Here is a 24,776-nt window from a genome sequence, read left to right as displayed (position 1 = left end):
TCTTCTTAATATCTTCTGCTTCTGTTAGGTCCCTCCCATTTCTGTCCTTTATTGAGCACATCTTTGCATGAAGTGTTCCCTTGGTATCTCTAATTATCTTGAAGAGATCTCTAGTCTTTCCCATTCTGTTGTTTTCCTCTATCTCTTTGCATTGATCACTGAGGAAGGCTTTCTTATCTTTCCTTGCTATTCTTTGGAACTCTGCATTCAGATGGGTATATCTTTCCTTTTCTCATTTGCTTTTCGCTTCCCTTCTCTTCACAGCTATTTGTAAGCCCTCCTCAGACAGCCATTTTGCTTTTTTGCATTTCTTTTTCTTGGGGATGGTCTTGATTCCCATCTCCTGTACAATGTCACGAACCTCTGTCCATAGTTCATCAGGCACTCTGTCTGTCAGATCTAGTCCCTTAAATCTATTTCTCTCTTCCACTGTATAGTCATAAGGGATTTGATTTAGGTCATACCTGAATGGTCTAGTGGTTTTCTCCACTTTCTTCAATTTCAGCCTGAATTTGGCAATAAGGAGTTCATGATCTGAGCCACAGTCAGCTCCTGGTCTTGTTTTTGCTGACTGTATAGAGCTTCTCCATCTTTGGCTGCGAAGAATATAATCAATCTGATTTTGGTGTCGACCATCTGGTGATTTCCATGTGTAGAGTCTTCTCTTGTGTTGTTGGAAAAGGGTGTTTGCTATGACTAGTGCATTCTCTTGGCAGAACTCTATTAGCCTTTGCCCTGCTTCATTTTGTACTCCAAGGCCAAATTTGCCTTGTTACTCCAGGTGTTTCTTGACTTCCTACTTTTGCATTCCAGTTCCCTATAATGAAAATGACATCTTTTGGGGATGTTAGTTCTAGAAAGTCTTGTAGGTCTTCATAGAACTGTTCAACTTCAGCTTCTTCAGCATTACTGGTCAGGGCATAGACTTGGATTACCGTGATATTGAATGGTTTGTCTTAGAAATGAACAGAGATCATTCTGAGTTGAGTATAGCAAGTAGTTGGGTGCATTCCAAATGACCTGAATCAGAGAGCTGGAAAGGACATTAAAGATGATCTAACTGACTTCCTTATTTTGCAACCTGTGGATCAGAAGCCGAGTGTGTGTGTGTTTTAGGAGCCAAACTGGTCTAGATGCCAGGTTTCCACGTGTCCAAAACAGAGTCCTCTCTCTGCCCCCTCTCTGCTGCAAAACCTTTGAGGGGTTCCTGAAGGAAGCTCACTAATAGTTGTGAGTCTTTGAAAATGAATAAAACCTCCATTTTTCTTAAAACATAGAGATGGACTAAGTGATTTCTGAGGGTTCCTTCCAGCCCAGGGTGGGAATCAGTTTTCCTGTAATTCTCACTTTGGGGCGTTCTTTGGAAGCATGGCTGCTGCAATTGTGCCATCTAGTGATGTGATGTAGGTATTGCGCCACCAGCCAAATACTTTATTGCACTTTTCTATTAATAAACGCTGCAGAGAAAAGCAGCTGAGTGAAAAGAGCATTAAGTCTCCTCCCTACCCTTGCCTTGGCTCATTCCCTCCGGCAATGGGAACTTTAAAGGAAACTCCCCAACCTCTCTGACCTGAAGCATAAAACTTTCTCCTCAGTATCTGTCTGCAGGGTTTAGGGTGGGAAGGTAGTGGCACTGGGGGCCGTGTTTCCTGTACCAATCTCTGGGAGGCACGATGCCCAGCCTATGGGTACATTCAGTCATCCTCCGTGCTCCACAAAAGCGATTTTCCCATGTCCATCACTTGCCATCACCCTGTCAGGATGGTGCCACGTCTAGCTCCAGGCTGGAGCCTTCCTTCAATCCACCCTAGAGCTGGGACACCCCTTCCTTCCTCCGCCCACCCTTATTCATCCTCCTGGGGTGCCCCCTTCTCAAGTCCACGGTCAGCCAGCCTGCAGGGTGAGAGAAGGAACCACAGGGGGCGCAGTCCTGTTCCTGTAAGTTACATGGTCTGCCGTGGGACTGAATTGTGTCCCCAAAATTCATATGGTAAAGCCCCTAGTCTCCAGTGTGATGGTACTTGGAGGTAAAAACCTTTGGCAATTATGTTTTGGTGAAGTCATGAGAGTGGAGCCCTCATAAGGGGATTAGTCTGTCTCTCTGACTCTCTCTGGGAGAAGGCAATGGCACCCCACTCCAATACTCTTGCCTGGAAAATCCCATGGACGGAGGAGCCTGGTGGGCTGCAGTCCATGGGGTTGCTAGGAGTCGGACACGACTGAGCAAATTCACTTTCACTTTTCACTTTCATGCACTGGAGAAGGAAATGGCAGCCCACTCCAGTGTTCTTGCCTGGAGAATCCCAGGGACGGGGAGCCTGGTGGGCTGCCGTCTTAGCAGCAGCAGCAGCTGACTCTCTTGCTTGCTTGCTCTCTTTCCCTCTCCCCTTTTTTCTCTCCGTTAGGATTCAGCAGGAAATTAGCCACCTGGAAGCCAGAAAGAGGCCTTACCAGAACGCAATCATGCTTGCACTTTGATCTCAGACTCCAAGTCTCCAAATCCGTGAGAAATCAATGTCTGTTATTGAAGCCACTCAGTCTGTAGTGTTTTGTCCTAGCAACCCAAGCAGACCAAGACATGGTCTGAGTCCCGGTTTGAAGTATTGGAAGTCAGTCCATTCAAAGAAAATCTTGCAGATGGGTCAGTTTTACCCATATGTCTTCCCAGATGGGATGAGTGTTGAGCCTTACTGATGGGCTGGCCAGGAGGAAGCTGTGTGTGTGTGCTTAGTCATGCGAACCCATGGACTACAGCCTGCTAGGCTCTCCCACGAGATTCTCCAGGCAAGAATACTGGAGTGGATCGCCATTCCTTTCACCAAGGATCTTCCCAATCCAGGGATTGAACCTGGGTCTCCTGCATTGCAGGTGGATCCTTTACCATCTGAGCCACCAAAAAAGCTGAGGAGGAGGCTAGGGCAGGGAAAAGATGACTAGGAGCACAAGGGTTCTTGTGTCTTCAAATGAGTAAGCTGAATACCATAAGGAGCCCAGTGAGCCATACCAGTTCCTGAGGAGGTTCACCAAGTAGGAAATGCTTCCAGAACTAATCCCTCAGGAGCCGAGGTGGCTGATCCAGAACAGCCATCAGGACTGTGAGTAGAGATCACAGTGCAATGTCACAAGATAAAAGGAGTCTGGGTCCGAGGACTTGGTGCAGAACGGCTGGACAGCCAACCCTTCAGTGGGAGGGGAAAATGTACTTTTTGTGTCTTTTAAGCCACTGTCTTTTAGTCTCCGTAACCCACAGCCAAAGATAATCATAACTGATATTGCATTCAATAAGTGTTGGCTGTTATCTGTCACATGATCACAACCATTTAATGTCTGTCTTCCCACTGGATTGTAAGCTCCATGAGGGCAGGAGCTCTGTGTCTGCCCAGTTAAGTGTATCCTCAAGGCCCAAGCCAGTGCCATACACACAGCCGGCACTCAGTAAGTGTCTGTCAGATAAGTCTGTGACCCCCTTTCCTGCCCTCTTCCTCCCTGAACCTGAGTACCAGCCTTGTGTCATCTTTTCCACTAAGGTCTCACTTAAAGCCCATTAAGAAAGATCATCCCAGTCACATGTCGCTTCCTCTTGGTGCAGGGCCCTTGGAAATCACAGTGTGTGTGACATGGCAGAAGTTGTCCTGCTGGTGTTGTTCTGTGTGGTGGTCATTCTGTGGTTAGTCCCTGGATGCTTACGTCCTTGCTTAACTGCACGGTAATTGACTTTGGAGGGGAAAACACTTTCAGTTTTTAATCATTGGGAGCTTGGCCCCAATTCCTCCTAAATGTTTACAGCAGACAATAAATACTTCATGGAGAAAGAAAGGGAGGGAGGGAAGGTGGGAGGGAAGAAAGGAAAAGGGAGTGAGGAAAACCCGACAAGGCCCCAACACTGAGGAGGAATGCTGGCATTTCAAGTCGGGGAGAGTGACTCTTAAAAAGGAGAAATAGGGACTTCCCTGGCAGTCCAGTGGTTAAGACTTCATCTTCTAATGTAGGGCATGTGGGTTTGATCCCTGGTTGGAGAGCTAAAATCCCACGTCTCATGGCCAAAAAGCCAAAACATAAAACAGAAGCAGTATTGTAACAAATTCAATAAAGATTTTTAAAATGATCCACATAAAAATCTTAATTAATTAATTAATTAAAAAGGAGAAATAATGGGGTGTTCCCTGGTGGCCTAGTGGCTAGGATTCCAGGCTTTCACTGCCATGGCCTGGGTTCAATCCCTGATTGGGAATCTGAGATTATCCGGCAATAAAATAAATAAAAATTAAAAGGAGAAATAAGTAAGGCCCAAAACGATCAAGCAGAATGGTAGGGATAATGCAAGAGAGAAGCTCCCAAGAGCCTAACTTGAAAAAAATTTCAAAGGCCGATTGATGTGTGTCGAAAAATGGGAAAATTGGGGATTCTGGGGACCTGGGTTCATGGGTCATTAGCTGTGACCTTGGGTGAGTCAAGTCTCTCCTAAGGAGCCATTGCCTTACTTTTACAATTAGCAGGTCTGACTCAGTCAGTGGTCTTCTGGTTGTGCCCTAAGGAGCCCAGGTAGAGACTCAAGACACAGGCATCCATCCCTCACTCCTCAGCTGGAGAATCTCTGCTCCATTCGGTTCATGCATTGGCTTCTGCACAGAATTTAGTTTGAGTAAAAGGCTATGGAGCCAAGACTTCCCTGCTGGTTCAGTGGTTTAAGACTCTGCTCCCAATGTAAGGGGCCCGGGTTCAATCCCTGGTCTGAGAACTAGATCCTATATGCCTCAGCTAAGAGCCCGTGAATGGTAATAGCCACAACTACGACCCAGCACAGCCAAGTAAATAAATAAACAATTTTTTAAAAGGCTATGGAGCTACAACCACGTTTGAAAACCGCTGGAGTCAATGACCCCTATCACAACTACATAAAGATCTCAAGTTTTATGATTCAACAGGTCTCTCCCATCACTGGAGCCCCTTCCTCACAGAAGAAAAGATACACATGGGCCTTGGTCTCATCTTCCCAACCAGACTTTAAATTCTGAGGAGGCTGAGTTTGGGCTCATGGTTCTCAGCTTCCTGTGACAACTTCCCTTTTGGGCTCATGGACTCTCAGCCTTGGCTGGACTTATAAAGGGTGTTTCACCAAGTTCTGCAGCTGGATGCCGTGAGAGGGCAGCAGAAAGGCTGTGAGAGGAGGAGGGTCTAATCCACCGTGGGGGCTCTCAGGGATGTGGGGACCCCCATCCAGGGGGTTCTGCTCATATATGTGTCTCTCATTTCATGACCTGGTCTGTCCCCTTCTCAATCTCTGGTTTCTTGTCTCTCCTTTTCCCAGCTGCCTCCCGCCACACCCCTGCCTGCCCAGCCTGAGGTCTGTGCTCCCTCTGAAGCCTTGATGCTCTCCCTGATGCAGAGTCCTGTATGGAGTCCTGGATGTGGCCAGGGAGTCAGTGAGATGCCCACAGGCATCAGGGGCCTTGCTCTCAGGGGAAGAGACACCTAAGGGGCCCATATGAAGATACAAGGACTGGGACTTCCCTGGTGGCCCAATGATTAAGACTCTGAGTTTCCAATGCAGGGGACAGGTGCAAGTTACATCCCCAGTCAGGGAACCAGGATCCCGTATGCCATGTGGCGTGATCAAAAGTTACAAGAACCATAAACAAAATGTGGTACCTGCACACATACAATGGAACACTATTCCTCCTTAAAAAAGAAGGGAATTCTCACACTACAACACAAATGAACCTTGAAGACATTACGTGAAGTGAAATAAACCAGTCACAAAAAGACAAATACACTATGACTCCACCCATATGAGCTGTCTAGAGTAGTCAAATTCATAGATCCAGGAAGTAGAATGGTGGTCGCCAGGGATTGGAGAGAGGGGGAAATGGGGATTTATTGTTTAATGGATATAGAGTTTCAGTTTTATAAGATGAAAAAGTTCTGGAGACTTGCTACACACCAATGTGAACACACTTAACACTGTGGAACTGAACACTTAAAAACTGTTAAGATGGAAAATTGTATATTATGTGCTGCAAGAATACTGGAGTGGGTTGCCATTTCCTTCTCCAGGGGATCTTCCCAACCCAGGGATTGAATCCGGGTCTCCTCTATTGCAGGCAGATTCTTTACCATCTGAGCCACTAGAGAAGTCCCATTATTTTATGCGCATTTTACCACAATTTTTTTAAAAGAAGAGGAGGAAGCAAGGACCATTTGAGGATCCCTTGGTATCCCCAGGGCTCCTAGTGGCCCTCTTTCTGCTTGTCACCCAGACAGACCTAAGGTAGAGAGTGAGCCTTGGAAGGAAATGAAGCTCCTCCTGATAACAGCTCCTCAGACTGAAGACCCTTCCAAAACTCTCTGCTCACGGTGTGACCCTCCTGTTTCTAGCTCCCTGGGCCCCGGCCCATGTCCCCCAGCTCCCAGATATTGCTCATTCTTCTGAGGAATATGCATGAGGCCTCAGGTGACATTATCACACACACTCACAAAAATCCAACTCAACAAATTAATTGGCTTTAAAAAACAACTCAGAGGCTGGTTGGGACCTCGGCCCAGCCTTGCTGAAGCTGTTTATTTATGGGGAGGACTGTGGGCCCTTGAAGTCCCTAGGGCTGCCATGCAGTGGAAAGTCCAGGACTCCAGCTCCAGCTCAGTCGCTCTGGGCCTCTTGGTAACTCACCTGGGCTAAGGCCCCGGGCCAGGTACCTGAAAGAGAGCGTGAGATGGAAAGGGTTCTACCTCCCCCTCCACACCCCAGCTCCTGATGATGACCCCACCCCCACCAGCCGGCACCAAGGCCGGAGCGGCTCAGGGAAGGGGGTGAAGAGAATCAGGGTTAAGGCCCTGGCCCGGGACATTCTCTTCCACCTGCAACCTGGCTCCTCACAGCCAGAAGCCCACAGAGGAAGCCCCACCTGAGCGATTCGTCTGGCCTTGAGAGACCCCGGAAGAGGCAGGAGGATGTGACTGGTGGGTCAAGATTGGGTGCAAAGACCAAGGAGGGCAGGGGCAGGGCAGGAAGGGATGAAGGGGAGGTGACGGGACCACTAAGAATGCAGGGGCGATGGGTGGGGCCGGACTGCTCTCTGTCTCCTGCAGTGTCCTCGAGGGGGTGAAGCCGGAAGAGAAGGGCTCTAGGGCATGTGGTGTGGCTCTGGGCACCCCCCGGGGGGGTGGGCTGCACTCACCCTGGAGGGGTCTGCTTCACCCAGACATGATGTGCTTGACAAAGGCTGGGAAAGAAGACGGAAAACAGCCACATCACATGGCCCCTCTCGGCCCCTTAAACCCCTCCTCCCTGCTTTATACCACCGGACCGCAAACTTTCCCACCACCCTTTCTTCAGACTATGATTCCGTTTCCTGTTTGGGGTTGATGGGGAGAAGGTAGAAGAAAGGAAGGGAACTAACCGCTGCTCTGTGTGCCCTCTCTGTGCTGATACCAGACATGGATGAAATGAGCTACATTATCTCTGCCAATCCCTGCAACCCTGGGAAAGGGGCCAGCATCACCCCGTTGCTCAGATGAGAAAACCAATGTTAAGAGGAGGTAAGCGACTTGCTTAAGATCACCCAGCTGGTATATCACAGAGCTATCTCCAAAATCCACGCTCCTTCCATTATGCAGTGATGTTCACTCCCAGGAGGGAAAAGAGCAATATCCACTGGGAGCTCACCAAAGACCGTGGGGCACACATATCCTCCACTCCTGCATCTGTTCTGTCCTGCAGCCTCTCCTGGCCGGAACTGTACCCACCCCACCCCATCCCTGGCTGCCCGAGGAAGTGCGAAATGAGCTGGTACCTTCGTAATTGATGCAGCCATTGGCATCCTCCTGACCTGCTAACAGCTGCTCCACTTCAGCCTCACTCATCTTCTCCCCTGGGGTGGGAGACAGTGGGCACTTAATGACAGATGGGCAAAGGAGGACCGGCCAAACCCAAACACCCCCTTGAGTCTGATGGCCCAGGACTTCCTGGATCAAGGAAGTGGTCAAACCAAACCACCCCCAAGGCTCTGAAAGGTGGAGTCAAGGTCTTAAGACCCTTCCTAGCCCCCAAGGTCTCTCCCTCTGCCTACAGCCACCAGTGGGTGAGCAGACCAAGGCCCTAGTGACAGAGGCAAAGAAAAGGACAGGGGCCCTGGGTCCCACCTTTCAGGCCTCACCCTGCTCTGCCAGCCTGCTCTCCTCTCCTTCCAACCCTGCTGAGCAAACCCAGTTGGGGACGATGGTACCTACAGAACCCAGGGAGACGGGCTTGGACCAGAACATGAGACTCAGGATGCAGGGAGCCCCACATCACCCCAACATACACCATGCTTCTTCTGTTCCTCTCCCTTGGGCTCTGCCCCTGCCTGGCGGGCATACGTACCCAGGGTGGCAAGGACGTGGCGAAGCTCAGCGCCCATGACCGTGCCATTGCTCTCCTTGTCGAATACACGCAGCCCCTCCACGAAGTCCTCGTAGGTGCCCTGCTCCTTGTTTCGGGAGATGTGCTGCAGGATGGGCAGGAAGGTCTCAAAGTCCAGCATCTTGGAATTCATCTCTTCCGGCAGGGACCGGGAAGGAAAGGAATTCGACGTGAGCTTGAGGGGACCAGAGGCTCGGGAGGGGTCTCATCCGGCCGGCTCTGCCAGGCTAGCCCAGAGCTCGGCTGCCGTCACTTCTGGGTGGGGCCCCCAGTCAGGAATCCTGGAGGGCACAAAGCCCCAGGAGCCCGGCAAGAGCTGGCTCTGGGCACTCTTCTCAGTGAAAGGACCCGGGACCTGTGACTCCACCCTGACCTCTGAACTCCAGGCGGCCAGTGGGGCAGGGAGGTGAGCAGCCCCAAGTTCTCACATTCTCACATTCACAACTTAGACTTCGGATACTCCCAGTCTCAAGGGTAAACTGACAAGACTGCAAAAAGAAAACTTTGCACAACTCCAAATTTGGGTCCCCTCACTAGTCCCCACCTCCTGGAGCAAGTCTGAATCAATAATGACTAGCACCTGTCTCCCACATTGTGGTGTGTTAAAAGTTTTAATTTACTTTTGTGTTTTTGACAAGCTATAAACTGCAAAAAGAAATTGGCAAAAGACAATTTCTGTTATTAAACTACAGATTGCAATAATTATTTAAAGAATTCCTACTGAACAATAGGAAAAAGATGAGAAACCTGGAATAAAAACTCTTGAATATTTACCAAAGTTAAAAAAAAACAATACTTTCATAGAGGTAAAACCATTTTTAAGTATCCCAAGGCTGACATTGCTTTCTTTTATAACCCAGAAACCTCCCACAATGGAAAGACCCAAATATCTTTTGCCCTCTGAGAAGCTCTGCTGACACAGGCAGGCTCCTGGTCCTCTGGTCCTTTCTGACCCACATCCTTCACCTTTTCTTCCACAGCAAGAGTAGGAAGGGAAGGACCCAGAACCAAGCAAGAGGGCAGGAAGGCCCCAATATAGGGCCCAGGAAATCTCTAGAAACGATCCACCCTGGCTAAGGGCTCCTGCCCAGGTCTGCCCAGCCCCGGCCCCTCAGAAGGACTCATGTGTTAGGGCAGCTGTTAGCCTGACTGCCACAGTGACAGATGACATTCACAAATGGGACCCCTTGTACCACTTTCTAAACCCTCATTCACTAAAACCTATCTAATGCAAACCAGTGAAACAGGCATCATTATAGAGCTGAGCCGGAGTCTGCTCTAATTTATATTAAATGAATAATTTGCAATCTCAGTGCCGTATTATCAGAAACACATTATCTGTGATACAACTCATGGTGGTCACAGGACATCTCAGTGCTGTAACACCTCACCCACAATTTCTGGTGGAGGCGGGGGCGGTGGTCAGTTCCCAATTTCCCTCCCAGCCCCCCCCGCCTCATGTCCCAGGTGCCCTGAAGCAGCAGAAAGTCACGCCTGCTCCCCAGGAGCTCCCACTCTCACAGAGAACATGAGAACAAGCCCAGGTCACACTCTTTTGAGGACTGACCAAGGGCCAGATGTTTCCGGGTCATTCTAGCAATGGGAGGCAGGTAACCTGAGGAGAGCATGTTGGTCTTGAAGGGAGAGAGCCCCAGGGGTGGAGAGGGGAGGCTGACCTTCCGGCTTGGGCTTGCCCAGGACACGCAGCACCTCGGCATTGGTGGGGTTCTGGCCCAGGGCTCGCAGCACATCCCCACACTGCCCATAGGCGATCTTCAGCTCTCCGGTCGGGGTCCGGTCAAACAACGAAAAGGCCTCTTTGAACTCTGCAGAGAAAAGACTGACTGCAGCCCCCTGGGGCCAAGCGAAGGCAGTGACTAGGGGCTGATCAGCTTCTACCCTTGTTGAAGAGCAGGTCAATGGAGTTGATAAAATATTTCTCTACAGCCAGCACGCCAGCCCCTCCCTGGAACCCATGCCCACCCCATCTTCGACAACTAAAGCACTGTCCTGGAGCCCCCATGACCTGTTCCAGCATTGGGCCTGGGATCTCTTCCAGGAACCACTTGTCACATCATTTGACGTCTCCCCTCCTCTACCCTTCCCATCCACTCATCTTTCCCTCTGCAGGTGAGGTGCCTGACAGTGAAAAAAAAGCAGGGAAGTAAAAAGAGCACTGGATCAGGAGTCAGGACTCCTGGGTTCCCCTCCTGGCTCTGCCAACCAATGTGGAATAAGCTGGGCTGGGTCTCAGTTTCCTTAAGCAAACACACCAAGAGGCAGTCCTCACCTGACCCTCCCAGTTGAGTGCCAAAGGAGGGAGCAGTGTGTGGAGCCACTTTGCAAAGGGATAAGACCCGTTCAGAAGTCAGCCAATAACAGTAATGCCTGTCCCAGGCTGAAAGGGAGCTCTCAGGCCAGACAAGGTGGCAAGGTTGGATAGTCAACCCACCCCAGCTCTGCCACTGACCCACAGGTGGCCTCAGGCAAACTCCCAACTTCCGTGGGCCCTCTGTCTCTCAGCTCTAAGGTGGAATGACAGTGTGCACCTGTTGGGGTTGCGGGGGGGACGACAAAGCCCCCCAAGCATGGTGTCTAGCACGTGGTAAGTGACTTAGCTAACTGTGTGTGTGTGTATGTGTGCACACGTGCGTGTGGGGTCAATCACATTCAATTCTTTGCAACCCCATGGACAGTCTCCTCTGTCTATGGGATTTCCCAGTCAAGAATACTGGAGTGGGTTGCCATGCCCTTCTCTGGGGGATCTTCCCAATCCAGGGATCAAACCCACGTCTCTTGCATCTCCTGCATTGGCAGATGGATTCTTTACCACCAGTGCCACCAGGGAAGCAGGCAAGTGGTTATTATTATATTTCTAGTTCTGAAGCCAGACTCCCAGAAGATACCAGTACAGGAGTCCAGGGCACCAGGCTGAATGAAGGCACTCCTGGGCCCTTTGCAAACAACCTAATTCCTCATCAATTTGGGTTCAACCAGCTCATTACCGGGGACAATTTGGACTGGGTATGGCATTGAAGTACCCTTGTGCTACCCATGAAGAAGCGGTTTACAAAGTGGATTAACAATATAAACCTGAGAAGAATGTGTGAACTACTTAGGAGAAAAGCTGCTTTTAATCCTCTCTAAGTACTTTAGAAACACTTACTTCCTTAGAGGCCGCATATGGATTATTTACAAATCATTCCACAGATCAAAACAGGTTCCCCAAGATGTTTACCTGCAGCTCTTTATTAGGCTTTGTATGAATTTCAAAGAGATAAAACCACATGTCTTTCAAATTACTAAATAATTGAGCTCAAATTCCATTTCCATTGCTTACTAGCTATGTGACCTTGGGCAAGTAAATATTTAACCTCTATAAACCTCTTCTTTTATAAATGGCACCTACCTCATAGGATCCTTAAATTACATTCAAATAAAATACAATAGCGCATGTAAAAAAATCTTAACTCTGTCATTTCCCCAACAATACTGTTGTTAGTAATCTCTCACTGACTTTAATCCCAATTTTAACACTTAACTTTGTGATCTTAGCCAAGCCACATAACCTCACTGAACCTTGGTTTCCTCCTCTGTCAAAAGGAATAGCACCAACCTCACAGCTTTGTTAGAAGAATTCAATTCTTAACATGTAAAGCTATTAGCATGGCTTCTGGCACAAATTCATTGTCCGATAAATACAGTAGTTGAATCTGCACTCAGGCTTTTGGATCTCCTAACTCATTCAGAAGAGCGAGGGCAAACTTAAAGATGCAGTCTCCACATAAAAGAATGATGTTTAACAGGAAGATTGAACAAGAATAAGAATGATGACCTATGGTTTGAGCACTTGTCATGGGCCAGCCTCTGAGTTGATAACTTTGCATGAATTACCCCATCTATATTTACAAAAACTTTATACTATAGGTATTACTATCCTCATTTATAGGCCACTGCAGATGTGACTTCCAGCCAACTATTAGGGAAAACAAGTGAGGAGAGAGGAGGAGGAAGTGGCCTGTTGTCCCAGTGAATGTTCCTGCCTGCTGGGAAGGCTGGCGCACACATAAAAACCCGACACTAAAGTCTAGGATGGCAACTAGGGGGAAAACTAGCCCAGTGATCTCAATGTATATGAGAGATGACACTCATGGTCTCTGAAGAAACTTTTTCTCAAAGTTCTATAGTAGCGAGCTGCCTGCTAGAGCAATGAGCAATGCTGATACCTTTCCAAAGGGATATGGAAATCTGGAGAGGGACCAGAGAAGGAAGTCAGGAGTTAGAAACTAGCTCCTATGAGAAAAATAAAATAAAATAAAAGAATTTGGGGCTATACCACCCGGAGATTACAAAGCTAAGAAAGGATTTGATGACTATCTCAAATAGATGGAGGTTATCTAGAGAATGCTGAAAAGAATCACAGAATTTCTGAATTGAAGAGAATCGAATACCTTCACTTTGCAGAAGAGAAAATTCAGGTTTAAAGAAGTAACTTGCCCTAAGTCTCAGGGTCACCAGTGGCAGATTTAGGGCTAATAGCCAAGTCTCCTGGTTCCAAATCGTGTTCTTCCAGCAAAACAGAAGAAAATCATCTTCAGCTTGACCAAGGAGCAAAGGAAGAGATGGGAGCAAAATCAAAACAGAAACAATTCTAATCCAACCTAAGGAACAATGCCTTTGAAGTCAGAGGGACAAAAGCCTGGAACCTGCTAAGTCCCAGCCCTGAAAATCTTCATGGAGAAAAGAGGCAGCTAGGTGTCCCAGTTGGCTTTGACCAGGATTCTTATTTGGGAAATGAAAAATTTTTATCACTGATTTTCTAGTCTTCCTGCACACCACTGTGTTTGTATTTACAATGAGTATAAATTTAGCTTGCTGTTACTCTTTAGTCGCGAAGTCATTTCTGACTCTTTTGCAACCCCATGGACTGTAGCCTGCCAGACTCCTCTGTTCATGGGATTTCCCGGGCAAGAATACTGGAGTGGGATGCCATTTCCATTTCCAGGGGATCTTCCTGACCCAGGGATCGAACCCGCGTCTCCTACATTGGCAAGCAGATTCTTTACCACTGAGCCACCTGGGAAGTCCATAATATGTAACTAAAATGCATTAAAATTAATTTTAAGAATTTCACAGCACTCCAGACTACTGACAGAAAGTGATTGTCAACAGAATAATACAAAAATGGAGTCAGATTTAGTTCACTAGATTCAAAATGCATCTGCCATCATCACGCCCCTTTTGTGAGTAACTGGCTTTTTGGGAGGGGAAACTTGACAATAACTATTACAATTTTAAATGCACACAGACTTGACACCTCCCTGGTGGTCCAGTGGTTAAGAATCTGCCTTGCAATGCAGGACGCCGGTTCCATCCCTGTCAGGAAACTAAGATCCCATATGTGTGTGCTTAGTCACTCAGTCGTGTCCGACTCTGCGACCCTGTGAACTGTAGCCCACCAGGCTTCCCTGTCCACAGGATTCTCCAGGCAAGAATACTGGAGTGAGTTGCCATTTCCTTCTCCGGGGGAATCTTCCCGACCCAGGGATCCAACCAGCGTCTCTTATGTCTCTCGCATTGGCAGGCGAGTTCTTTACCACTAGCGCCATCTGGGAAGCCCCAAGATCCCATATGCCAAGGAGCAGCTAAGCCGACTCTCCACAGCTAGAGAGTCTGTGAGCTGTCACATAAGCTCCTGCAACACATGGTGAAGACTATGTGTGCCCCAGAGACCCAAGGCAGCCTAATTAATTAATTTTTAAGAATAAAAAAAATAAAATGCACATATACTTTGACTCATTGCTAGGAAAGTCTCCTGGGGAAAGCATAATGATTTTTCCCCCAGCTGGGGATAATCTGAAGGTCTAGCAATATGAACTAATTGGATTAAAAAGTGTATCAACATGTGAGAATCTATACAATGTTTTAAAAGAATGAGGTAGAACTGTTTTTGTGTTAAATATAAAAAAACATTTAAATAGATTATTAAATAATATATACTGTGTTATATATTGTTGAACCCAAATGCATATTAAATGAAAGATGCAGGACAGTATGTACCCTAGGACTCAATCTGTGTAAACTTTACACATACTTACATATGTACTGGTATAACATGATATATTTTTATCAAGGGATACATAGACCTGTTAACAATGATTGTTTTGGGGAGAGCAGATCAGCATGAAAGGAAAGCAAGGGGAAAATATTTTTATTTTCATTACTTATTTTTAAGTAGTATACTAATTTTTATCATGTGCTTGTGTTAGTTTAATTTTTCAAACATAGCCAGTGCTTAAAATCAAGGTCACTTCCAGTTCATATGATTTTCTGTCCAAGAGTGATTTGATGGGGGAAACAGAGGGATAAATTGCAGTGAGGGTGAGGCTCTAAAGTAGACATCACATGATGAAACATTTCGTTCTCAAAACACCAGAATCCTACAAAAGAAGGGCTGAGGGACTTGCCTAGAAGCTACACTTAATAATATTTATATAACATTGAGAAAACAAATTGTCTTCATCAAAGATAGAGAAGAGTTGATGGAGACCACAGGTGGACTAGGGTCCCCCCAAGACACCGCTGGGCCTGCCACCATTAGGGGGTTGAGCGTCTTGGCAGACTTCATGATGCAGAGGGAGAGAGCTGGTAGCCTAAGGAGGGCTTTTCAATAACAGGAACAGAAATGATGGCTTTTAAATATCTTGGATTTTAGTGTAGAGAAAAGAAAAAAAAACTTTTTTTGCTATGCATCTGTTATGTTCCAGGCTGTCTGGCAGAGCTGTTCAGAACTCAAGTCTGGAATCAGATTGCCTTAGTTGGAATCCTGGCTCTACCACCAACTATCTGTGTGAGACTGAGCAGACCACCCAACCTCTTTGTGCCTCGGTTTTATCACCTGTAAAGTGGGGTGGTGATAGTCCCTACCTCATAGGGTTGTGGTAAGAATTAAATAAATTAACGCATGTAAAGTGCTTAAGTAAGAACAGTCAAAAAAGAGCAAACCCATACGTGCTGTTTTGTTTTTGTTTGTTTGTTTGTGGTGGCGTTTTTGTTTGTTTTTTGGATTGTTTTTTCGGCCGCCCTGGGGATCTCGGTTCCCTGACAAGGGATTGAACCCTGACAGTGAAAGCCCAGAATCCTAACCATGAGGCCACCAGGGAATTCCCTATACTTGCTATTTTGCATAACTGTTTCCCGTCATGCCTTTGTGTACCCTGACTCAAATACAGGTTTGCACTGATGATGGTGATGAAATGATGGTGATGGTGATGGTGGTGATGATGGTGATGGTGGTGGTGATGATGATGGTGGTGGTGATGATGATGGTGGTGGTGGTGATGATGGTGATGCTAGTGGTGATGATGGTGGTGGTGGTGATGGTGACGATAGTGATGATGGTGATGAAATGATGGTGATGGTGGTGATGGTGGTGATGATGGTGATGCTAGTGGTGATGATGATGGTGGTGGTGATGATGATGGTGGTGGTGGTGATGATGGTGATGCTAGTGGTGATGATGGTGGTGGTGGTGATGGTGACGATAGTGATGATGGTGATGGTGGTGATGGTGGTGATGATGGTGATGCTAGTGGTGATGATGGTGGTGGTGGTGGTGATGATGGTGATGCTAGTGGTGATGGTGGTGGTGGTGGTGATGGTGATGGTGGTGATGGTGACGGTAGTGATGATGGTGATGAAATGATGGTGATGGTGATGGTGGTGATGATGGTGATGCTAGTGGTGATGATGATGGTGGTGGTGGTGATGGTGATGGTGGTGATGATGATGGTGGTGGTGGTGATGGTGACAATAGCGATGATGGTGATGACAGTGACACTGATGATTACTATTATGGTGATCATGACAACCCCTTCCCTAGGAGTCACAACAGAGAGGGTGTGGAGGGGGTGTTGGAGTTATTAGTACTCACCTTCGATCTGGTCAGCAGTGAAGTCTATCTGTGGAGAGAAACACAGAGGAATGAGGGCTGGGACTGCTAACGGCTTCCAGTGAGAAGCAGAAACAGCTTCCGGGGATGCTGGGTCACCTGCCCTAGACCCAGATGAGGAGGGAAGGAGACTATGGGCTGACAGTCAGACACTGGCCTCCTGACGACCAAGCCACAACTGACAGCCTATCAAATACTGCAGCCTCCAAAGCTCTCTCAACACCACTTATGAAGTGATGGCTCCAAGTGAGAGGGAAAGAGAAGTGCTCTGAATAACTCTGGAGCCCACACAACTCCTTATTATAATTCCTTTGGATCAAATGTAAATTCCATCCTAGCCACTGTAAATGGTTTCTCCCCTTTCTACTTGACACTGACTTTCAATCTACCTCCTTCAAGAAGCCTTCCCTCACCCCCTTCCACTCCAGCCCCTCCTTCAGCACACATCCCTCCCAGGCACCCTGCAGGGAAGCCTAGTGTGAGTGAGCCCAGGATGCTTCCTGTTTTCCAGTCATGCCTTTACGTGTACCGTGGCTCCTTAAAAGCCGGGTCCCCACCGGGCAGGGAATTGGAAAGAAAAAACCTGACACAGAGTAGGTACTCAAAAACTATTTGTTGCAAGGAGTACATTTTGGATTTTCTTCCCCTCAATTCAAATCTGAGTATAAAAGCAGAAGGTGGAAAGCTCTGAAGATGAATGACAATGAACAAGCATGAGTCATCATTTTAATTTAGCATCTCGCGTGTTACTTCATGGTCTTTATTCACCACCACCCCCTCAAATCCGCCCTCCACTGGTGGTGGAGACCAATCCTGGAGCATCTTCTTCTTCTTCCTAGTTCTGGTTCTGCTGCTCTGTGCCCATCCAAAGCTGACGTCACTAATGAGAACCCCTGAAGGTGGCCAGAATGAGCTAGGAGAGCAGGAAAAAGGTTACACTGTGTGGGGAAAGCAACTGGCCATGCCCAGGACGGACTTTGCCAGAGGTGTAGGTGACGGTGGCCAGAAAGCTAAAGAAACCCCCCAAATGGGGCAAAGGATGCCTTGAATGAACCCTCTGAGGAACAGTGCCACTTGCCTTACTTTGCAATGCTTTAAGTCCCAGGAGTAAACGTGTAAGAAATATTAATATAAAAACATAACATCAGAATATATAGTCATAACCACACACATTGGACTTAAATTTACCTTTGCTTTATCTCTTTTTAAAATTTTTTCTACTTTATTGAGGTATAATTGACAAAATTGTAAGATATTGAAAGTGTACACTGTGATGATTTAATATATGTATACATTGTGAAAGAATTCCTCCCATGTGTTAACTGATAATGTGTCACCTTATTTATTTATTTTCTATTTTATTTTTGTGAGAACACTTAGGTTCTACTCTGTTGTGCTGTGCTAAGTCACTTCAGTCACGTCTGACTCTTTGTGACCCCATGAACTGTAGCCCGCCAGACTCCTCTGTCTATGAGATTTTTCAGGCAAGAACACTGGAGTGGATTGCCTTTCCCTTCTCCAGGGGATCTTCCCGACCCAGGGATCAAACCAGTGTCTCTCATGTCCCCCGCGTTGGCAGGTAGGTTCTTTACCACTAGTGCTACCTGGGAAGCCCTCTACTCTGTTAGCAAATTTCAATTATACAATACAGTATTACTGATCGTAGTCACCATGTTTTACATTAGATCCTCAGACCGGCCCCTGGCAACAACTTTTCTACTCTCTGTTTCTATAGTTTGACTCTTTATTTTTATTTAAATCCCACAGGCATGTTCTACCACGAAGTATTTGTCTTTGTCTGGTTTATTTCGTTTATACTTTTGCTCTGTCTTTGAGCAAAGAACCTTCTAAGCAAAGGAACTGGGTAAGTATAAGAGGGGAAATGACCCTCGTGAAAGATACCTAATTTTTTTTCCACTTTAAAGCAATTTCAACAACTCCTAGAACTGGAAGACCCAGACATGGAGAAGACAATTGCAACCAGAGGCAAGAAATTGGGAAAGGTGGGTGCTGGAGGGGAAGTGATAGGCCAAAGAGAAGGCACTCCACTGATACCAGCAGGCAGCTCTTGTCCAGACTAGGTTGACCCACAGGAACAGTACGTTATCAGAACTAATCAGAAATACAGGTTTCCTAAAAGAGAAGATAGTCAGCTTTTCTTGCTAGGCTCTGCTCACAGAGGGAGTGGTGTATGACCTAGAAAAGCTTCGTGCACTTTCAAGGTCTTTTCCTTTGCCTCAGTTTCCCCAGAGTGTCCCATAACCAAGCCCAGTGGTGGGGAAACTGCCTCCATCTCTTGGCCAAGCCAGGTCTGCTTAACTCCTCCCTTGCTGGAATGACCATAGGTTAACCCTATGGTTCTGGGCACAGTGGCAGGTCCCCCAGGGCTGTGGACACTCGGAAGAACGCTGGGAGAGCCAACAAGTGTCATCCAGTTAGAGTTCTGGAGGCTAGTTTCCTGGCCTCTTTGTCATAGAACCAGGCCCTGAGCTGTAATTTTGATCTGATAACTCACCAACCCCCCAGCTCTGCCCTGAGGCTGAGATCCCCAAGGGCCCACCATTCCCAACCAGTTATTAATAGCTTTTCATACCAGTAGCCACTTGACCTCTTACATTCTGGCGCTGATGCTTTAAACTGCTTGAGTCTCCAGGGGGCTCTGAGCCCCTCCTTCCTTGGCTCATCCCTTCCCAGTTCCATTCCTTAAGCAGCTGGGCCAGATAGCTGAGAGGCCTAAAATGACTGAATCAGCAGGCAGGGTCTATACCAGCTCCAAGGAGAGGAGCCTTCCAGTGTGAGGGGAGCAGGGCGGGGCAGAGAGGGAACAGGGCTGGGGCAGCCAAGGAAGCCTGGCCCAGCCCCCACATCTGCTGAGACAGAGGGTCTCAGACTGGGATGGGTCGGACCACTGCATACTCCACGCAGGAGCCCAGGGTAAGGGCACAGATGAGGAAGAAAAGAGACTATAGACGGGCTGAGGGTTGAACACCCCAGCCTCCTGACCATTGGGCCACAACTGACGGCCTGTCAAGCGATGCAACCTCCAAAACTCTCAACACCTCTTATGAAGTGAAGGCTCCAAGTGAGGGAGGAAGAGAAACGCTGAATGATTCTAGAACCCACAGGCAGGAGGGGTCCACCTGGGTAAGGAAAAGGAGAGGCAAGCTGGCTCTTCTCACCTTACCTAGGGTCTCCTTGCCCCCACCACCCATCCACTGCAAGGGTCTTTGCAAGTGAAGCCTTTCCCAGACCCCAGCACACAGAAATCATGCTCCCTCACTATTGACATCACCTACTCTGCAATAAACCGGAAGTGATTGTTCTGCGTCTTTTCGCTTAAAGATATCACACAGTCTTTTTTCTTCACTGTGGTGCCTGAAAAATAGTTTGGGTGGTTGGTTGGTTGTGCCTCCCTGCCATTTCCGACTTTACCGAGCAAATGTGGGATAACAGAGCAGGGCTTCCTCAGTCAGGGCAGAAAGCTGTTCTTGAGGAAAAAGAACAGCCTACCAACCAAAAGAGCGCTCCGCAGCACGTTCTCCATCACCCCTGGAACTATGATCGTGGGCGCAGACACCTCAGCCCTCACCCCAGTCCAGCCTCCATGAAGCAGATCTCTGAGCTCCAGGGCCAAGAGAACCCTGAATGTCACCCCCACCCCCATCCCAGTGGCTGAGGCTCACTCACCTTTACACTCTTGGGGTCAAAGGCAGGTTCCTTGAGGGGCTCAGGAGGTAGGGCAGGAGATGCGGCCGGGGCTGTGGCTGGCTTGGCCACCTCCTTCTTAGGCTCAGGCTTCTTGGGAGGCATGTTGTCCTGTTGGGCTCTTCCGAGGAGGTGGGACCTAGGAAGGAATCAAGAGATGTGGAGCGCCAGGGAGATGAGATGGGAGCCTGGGCCGCCTCCTGCCCCTTTTATCCTGGGCAGGAGCCCCCAGAGAGGGGCTGGGTGAGAGCAAGAGCAACTGCTGCTGACTATAAAAGGAAGAAACACCAGCAGGGTACAGCTGACAACTGTGTATTGTCACCAGGTTTGGGGCTACCAGCCCCCTCCCCCGGCCCTTCCCCCCACACTTCACACTCCCCACGGCCTCCACCTCGGGGACAGGAAGGCTGACCCCTTCCTGTCAATTGGTGGACACCCAGAGGGGCCAGGGAAACAGAGCCTCTCAAAAATGCCAGAGTCCAGCCAGAGAGATGAGCTGACTTGAGCAGCTGATAACCCTCACACAAAGCCCAGGGGAGGGCCAGGCTTTTTTTAGCCCCTCCTGAGCAGAGGCAGCCCACTGCACATTCCTTTTAAGCCAAGATCCTTTAAGCCGAGAGCCACTCTGGGGCCTCGGCTCTGCCCTGAGTTTCAACTCCGGCCTGCAGCACCAGAGCAGCAGCTGGTCCAGCCAACCCGCACTGTCTCACACCCTCCCAATCCACAGGGTAAAACCCTCCATCTCTCAGAGCTGGCTCCCCAGGAACTCCCGCAGACCTCAGATTCCTGGGTTCACCCCCTACAGCTTCATTCATTCAACAAAAATGGAGCATGTAAATTGTGCCCAGCAGGGCCAGAGTGAGAAGCAGACAGTTCGGCTGAAAGTCAATGAGACTAGAGGTCAGAAAACTTGAGTCTCATTTTTACTATACCTGTAACTCACTCTGTGCCCCCTGGGTGGGTGGGTGTGTGTGTGTGTGCGTGCGCGTGCGTAGTGCTTACTAGGTATCAGGCACTTGTAGTTAACTGTCATTCATACAAAATTTCCTTAAATCTTCACTACAATCCTATAAGGTAGATATTATTATTACTCCCATTTTGTACATGAGGAGAATGAGACTAAAACTAGTCAAATAGCAAGGCCATTCAGCTAATGAGCTATAAACTAGGATTAGGACAAAGGTGTATTTGATTCTAAAGTTTATGCTTGAATGCAGTGCATGAATGCTCAGCTGTGTCCAACTCTTTGCAACCCAGACTGTAGCCTACCAGGCTCCTCTGTCCATGGAATTTCCCAGGCAAGAATATTGGAGTGAGTTGCCATTTCCTACTCCAGGGGATCTTCCCGATCCTGGGATTAAACCAGAGTCTCCTGAATTGGCAGGCTGATTCTTTACCACTGTGCCACGTGGGAAGACTTGTGCTTGAATAATTGATACTATAACCCCATAGAGTGGGGGACACGTATGTGTGTGGCTCATCAGAAAGGTCAGGAAGAATACACACCAAACTGTCAACAGGAGACACCCCTGGGGACTTGAAGGGTAAGGGCAGGAGGATGACAGCAATTTTCAGTTTTTTAGTTTTTTCACTTCCTGTATTCATGGAAATTTTTACAAGCATGTAAAAATTTTTTTTATTAAAAAAAAAAAAAAAGCTCAGAAAAACAATGATAAAAAAGCTTATCCACTGCACAGAATTGCACAGCTCTATAGCTCAGAGGATGAAGAGAAGTAAAGCTGAGAGAAGCAGAAGAGTCAGAGCCTTTCTAGGTCTGGTTTCCTTTCCTATAAAACAAGACTTCTAGAGCACCTAACACCTGGTCCTCCAGAGTCCACATCTGCCCGTTCTCTGGGTTCCCTCAGCATAGGCTCCAGGTCCCACATCATCAGAGTCTAAAGGGCCCTTAGAGATTGTCTCATCCCTCCTGGTTTGACGAGGAACCTGAGGCCCAGGAAACGTCAGAGCTGCCATGAGACCTTCAGCCGTTCCCAGCTCCCTGTGTCTAGTGGTGCTCCTACACTACCTGCCCCTCTTGTACCCTGTACGTGCTCCCTCCCTCGGTAAGCAGAGAAGCCGCCAATGAAAACAGGCAGGGGACTTCCCTGGTGGTCCAGTGGATAAGAATCTGCCTTGCAATGCAGGGCATGTGGGCTCTATCTCTGCTTGGGAACTAAGATCCTATGTGCTGTGAAGCAACTAAGCCCGTGCCACAACTACTGAGCCTGATGCCCCAACTAGAGAGGCCCTGTGCCACACTGAGACCCCACACAGCCAAATAGATAAGTACATATTTAAAAAAAAAGAGAGAGAGATACTGAGGCAGGAAAGGGGACCAGGACTCATCCAAGGGATCCTAGAGCAAGACCAGGGCCCAAACCCTAGGCCAGTCCTGTCCTGGGCTGGCATGGCAGCTCCTTGGCTCTTTTCTCCTCCTCCCACCGCTTCTGCCTTCTATCTTCCTTCTGACTCCTTGTCACCTGCTGGCACCCTTTAGTACTCCCCAGCTGTCCTCTCCCTGACTACCTCCTCCAAGGGTGTTGGGAGCTCAGGTTGTTGGTGATGAGGAAGGAGGGAGGAGGAAGCCAAGACTCTCTGTCTCTCTCTGACCCTACTCACATTCCCTTCCTGGACGAGGTGCAGAGAGAGCCACACTGTAGAAAGCGGCAGGCCAGGGACTTCCCTGATGGCGCAGTGGAGGACGGGAGTCTGCCTGCCAATTCAGGAGAATAGGTTCGACCCCTGGTCCGAGAGGACCCCAAATGCCCTGGAGCAACACAGCCACAACTACTGAGCCTGTGCTCTAGAGCCCGGGAGCCATGAAGTCCCCGAGCTCTAGAGCCCATGCTCCACAACAAGAGAAGCCACCGCAGTGAGAAACCAGCTCACCACAACAAAGAGTACACCCCGCTTGTCGCAACTAGAGAAAGCCTGCACAGCAGCAAAGACCCAGTACAACCAAAAACAGATACATAAATAAAAACTATTAGAAAGAAAGAAAGCTGCAGGCCAGAAGCTACAAGAGCCGGAAGTTACTAGTCCTAACTGCCAGCCACTTCCCCGTCTGGGCCCCAGCTTCCTTATCTCTAAAATGAGAGATAATCAGGAGCTTTCAGTGGTCAACAGATATGTAAGGCTTCCTTAACTTGCTTCCGGCTGTAAGGGACATACCCCTGCCACTTCAATCAGTATGACTCCTGTGTGTTTATATGCTGGAGGCCCCACAGTCATTTCCTAGGATATAGTTCAATGGTTTAAAAGTTTAAAAATAACCAGTTGAATAGAAGAACAAGTTATTCTAATTATTCTGGGAAGAAGTATGATCGCCTAAAGACAGGCAGCTGGAAGGCTGTCTTTTCCTTTCTTTTTCTTCTTTCTCCTCTTTTATTTATTCTTAAAAAAAATTTTTTTAATTGCTTTCAATTCTAAGGCAAAACAAAGTGTCCAACCTGCTTGGGAACAGAGCTCTGAGGTTAGAAAGCTGAGAACGCTGAATCGGGCTGGGGGATCTGGAAACACAGAATAGGCGTGGGCTTTGGAGGCAGACAAGCACAGGTCTGAATCCTGATTTTGCCATTTCTAAATCTTGGGCCCAGCACCCTCAGGATCCTCAACAGTAAACATTTTCTTCTCAAGCTGTTGTGAGATTTGTATGAAATAATAGTTAGGCACCACAAACCATCTCTGGCACAGAGGAAACAAGAGTTGTCAATTTCACTTTGCTTTCTGAGGCCGAGGAAGCTAGGGGTGGGCTCTGGCATCTCAGGTTTCCCAAAAAGACAGCCAGGAGAGGGGCCCACAGGAGGGAGGGATGACTAAGGTGGCAGTGGCTAACGAGACTGTAAGGTGTGGGTTTAGGAACGAGAAGGAGGTGGAAGGGAACGGGAGAGGGGAAGGGCAGCCGTTGGGTACCCACGGAGTAAAATATTTGTGGCTCAGAAAGCATGTAGCAGCTCCCTGGGGCTAGGCAGCCTGCCTGTGAGCGACATTCAGATGAGGAACCTGCCTGCCTGAAACCCCAGTGGGGAAGGAGATGCTCCTCAAATCAATTTCTGACTCTCTTTAAGCAACCCCAGCTAAAAACAAAGTGGCTAGCACTTCAGAAGTGACCAGAGCTATGGTTTCCCAGGAAGAAACACGCATCAGGAGTCAAGATACCCGACACTAGCCTTGTTATTACTCAAACTCAGTGATGCCCACAGTTCATGAGACCCCAGGAACTGGATCAGAGGTTCCACTTTCTTATGGTCCTCATTCTGCCTCACAGTCACTGACATTTGCTTCCAATTTCATCCACATAGAGTACCTTAAGGCTTAAAGAATCCACCTTCCAGGAAACGGAGAAGATGTGGGTTAGATCCCTGGGTTGGGAAGATCCCCTAGAGGAAGGTATAGCAACCCACTCCAGTATTCTTGCCTGGAGAACCCCATGGACAGAACAGCCTGGCAGGCTATAGTCCATGGGATTCCAAAGAGTAAGACACCGTTGAGAGCACACACACTCCTGAGAGTACCCTTCAGGGGGCCTATGGCGGGGTTTTATCCTTCAATATGTGTTGACCAATCAAAGCAAAGGAAAGAAGAGGTAGCAAGAACCGGCAGCCTGACTACAGCCTCCGGGGAGTCATCGCATGGTCCCCAGCCAGAGTGGGTCCAGCCACTCACATGCTGCCACCAGAAGGAGGAGATGGAAAACGCAGAACAGTTCACACCAATCAGCTT

The 24,776-nt window shown here is 48.2% G+C and overlaps 1 protein-coding gene across 6 annotated transcripts in view; it reads right to left on the bottom strand.

Annotated features, from left to right (window-relative positions):
* Positions 1 to 6,497: 6,497 nt before the first annotated feature.
* Positions 6,498 to 24,776, bottom strand: part of MYL4 (myosin light chain 4) — a 38,328-nt gene continuing 20,049 nt past the window's right edge. For 3 of the 6 annotated variants that reach the window (XM_061392247.1, XM_061392246.1, XM_061392245.1), the window contains exons 2-8: positions 20,037 to 20,193; positions 16,332 to 16,359; positions 10,075 to 10,224; positions 8,360 to 8,533; positions 7,791 to 7,868; positions 7,176 to 7,220; positions 6,498 to 6,693 (exon numbers count right to left, since the gene is read on the bottom strand). In XM_061392247.1, coding sequence (XP_061248231.1) covers positions 7,192 to 7,220; positions 7,791 to 7,868; positions 8,360 to 8,533; positions 10,075 to 10,224; positions 16,332 to 16,359; positions 20,037 to 20,159 — 582 coding nt within the window. In that variant the 5' untranslated portion in view covers positions 20,160 to 20,193 and the 3' untranslated portion in view covers positions 6,498 to 6,693; positions 7,176 to 7,191. The other 3 variants (XM_061392249.1, XM_061392248.1, XM_061392250.1) reach the window with 3 other exon arrangements.

The sequence above is a fragment of the Bos javanicus genome, chromosome 19, assembly GCF_032452875.1.
Source record: "Bos javanicus breed banteng chromosome 19, ARS-OSU_banteng_1.0, whole genome shotgun sequence".
In the NCBI taxonomy this organism is placed as follows: domain Eukaryota; kingdom Metazoa; phylum Chordata; class Mammalia; order Artiodactyla; family Bovidae; genus Bos; species Bos javanicus.
Note: the sequence above shows the minus strand (reverse complement) of the source record. Positions and strands in the feature narration are given on the sequence as shown.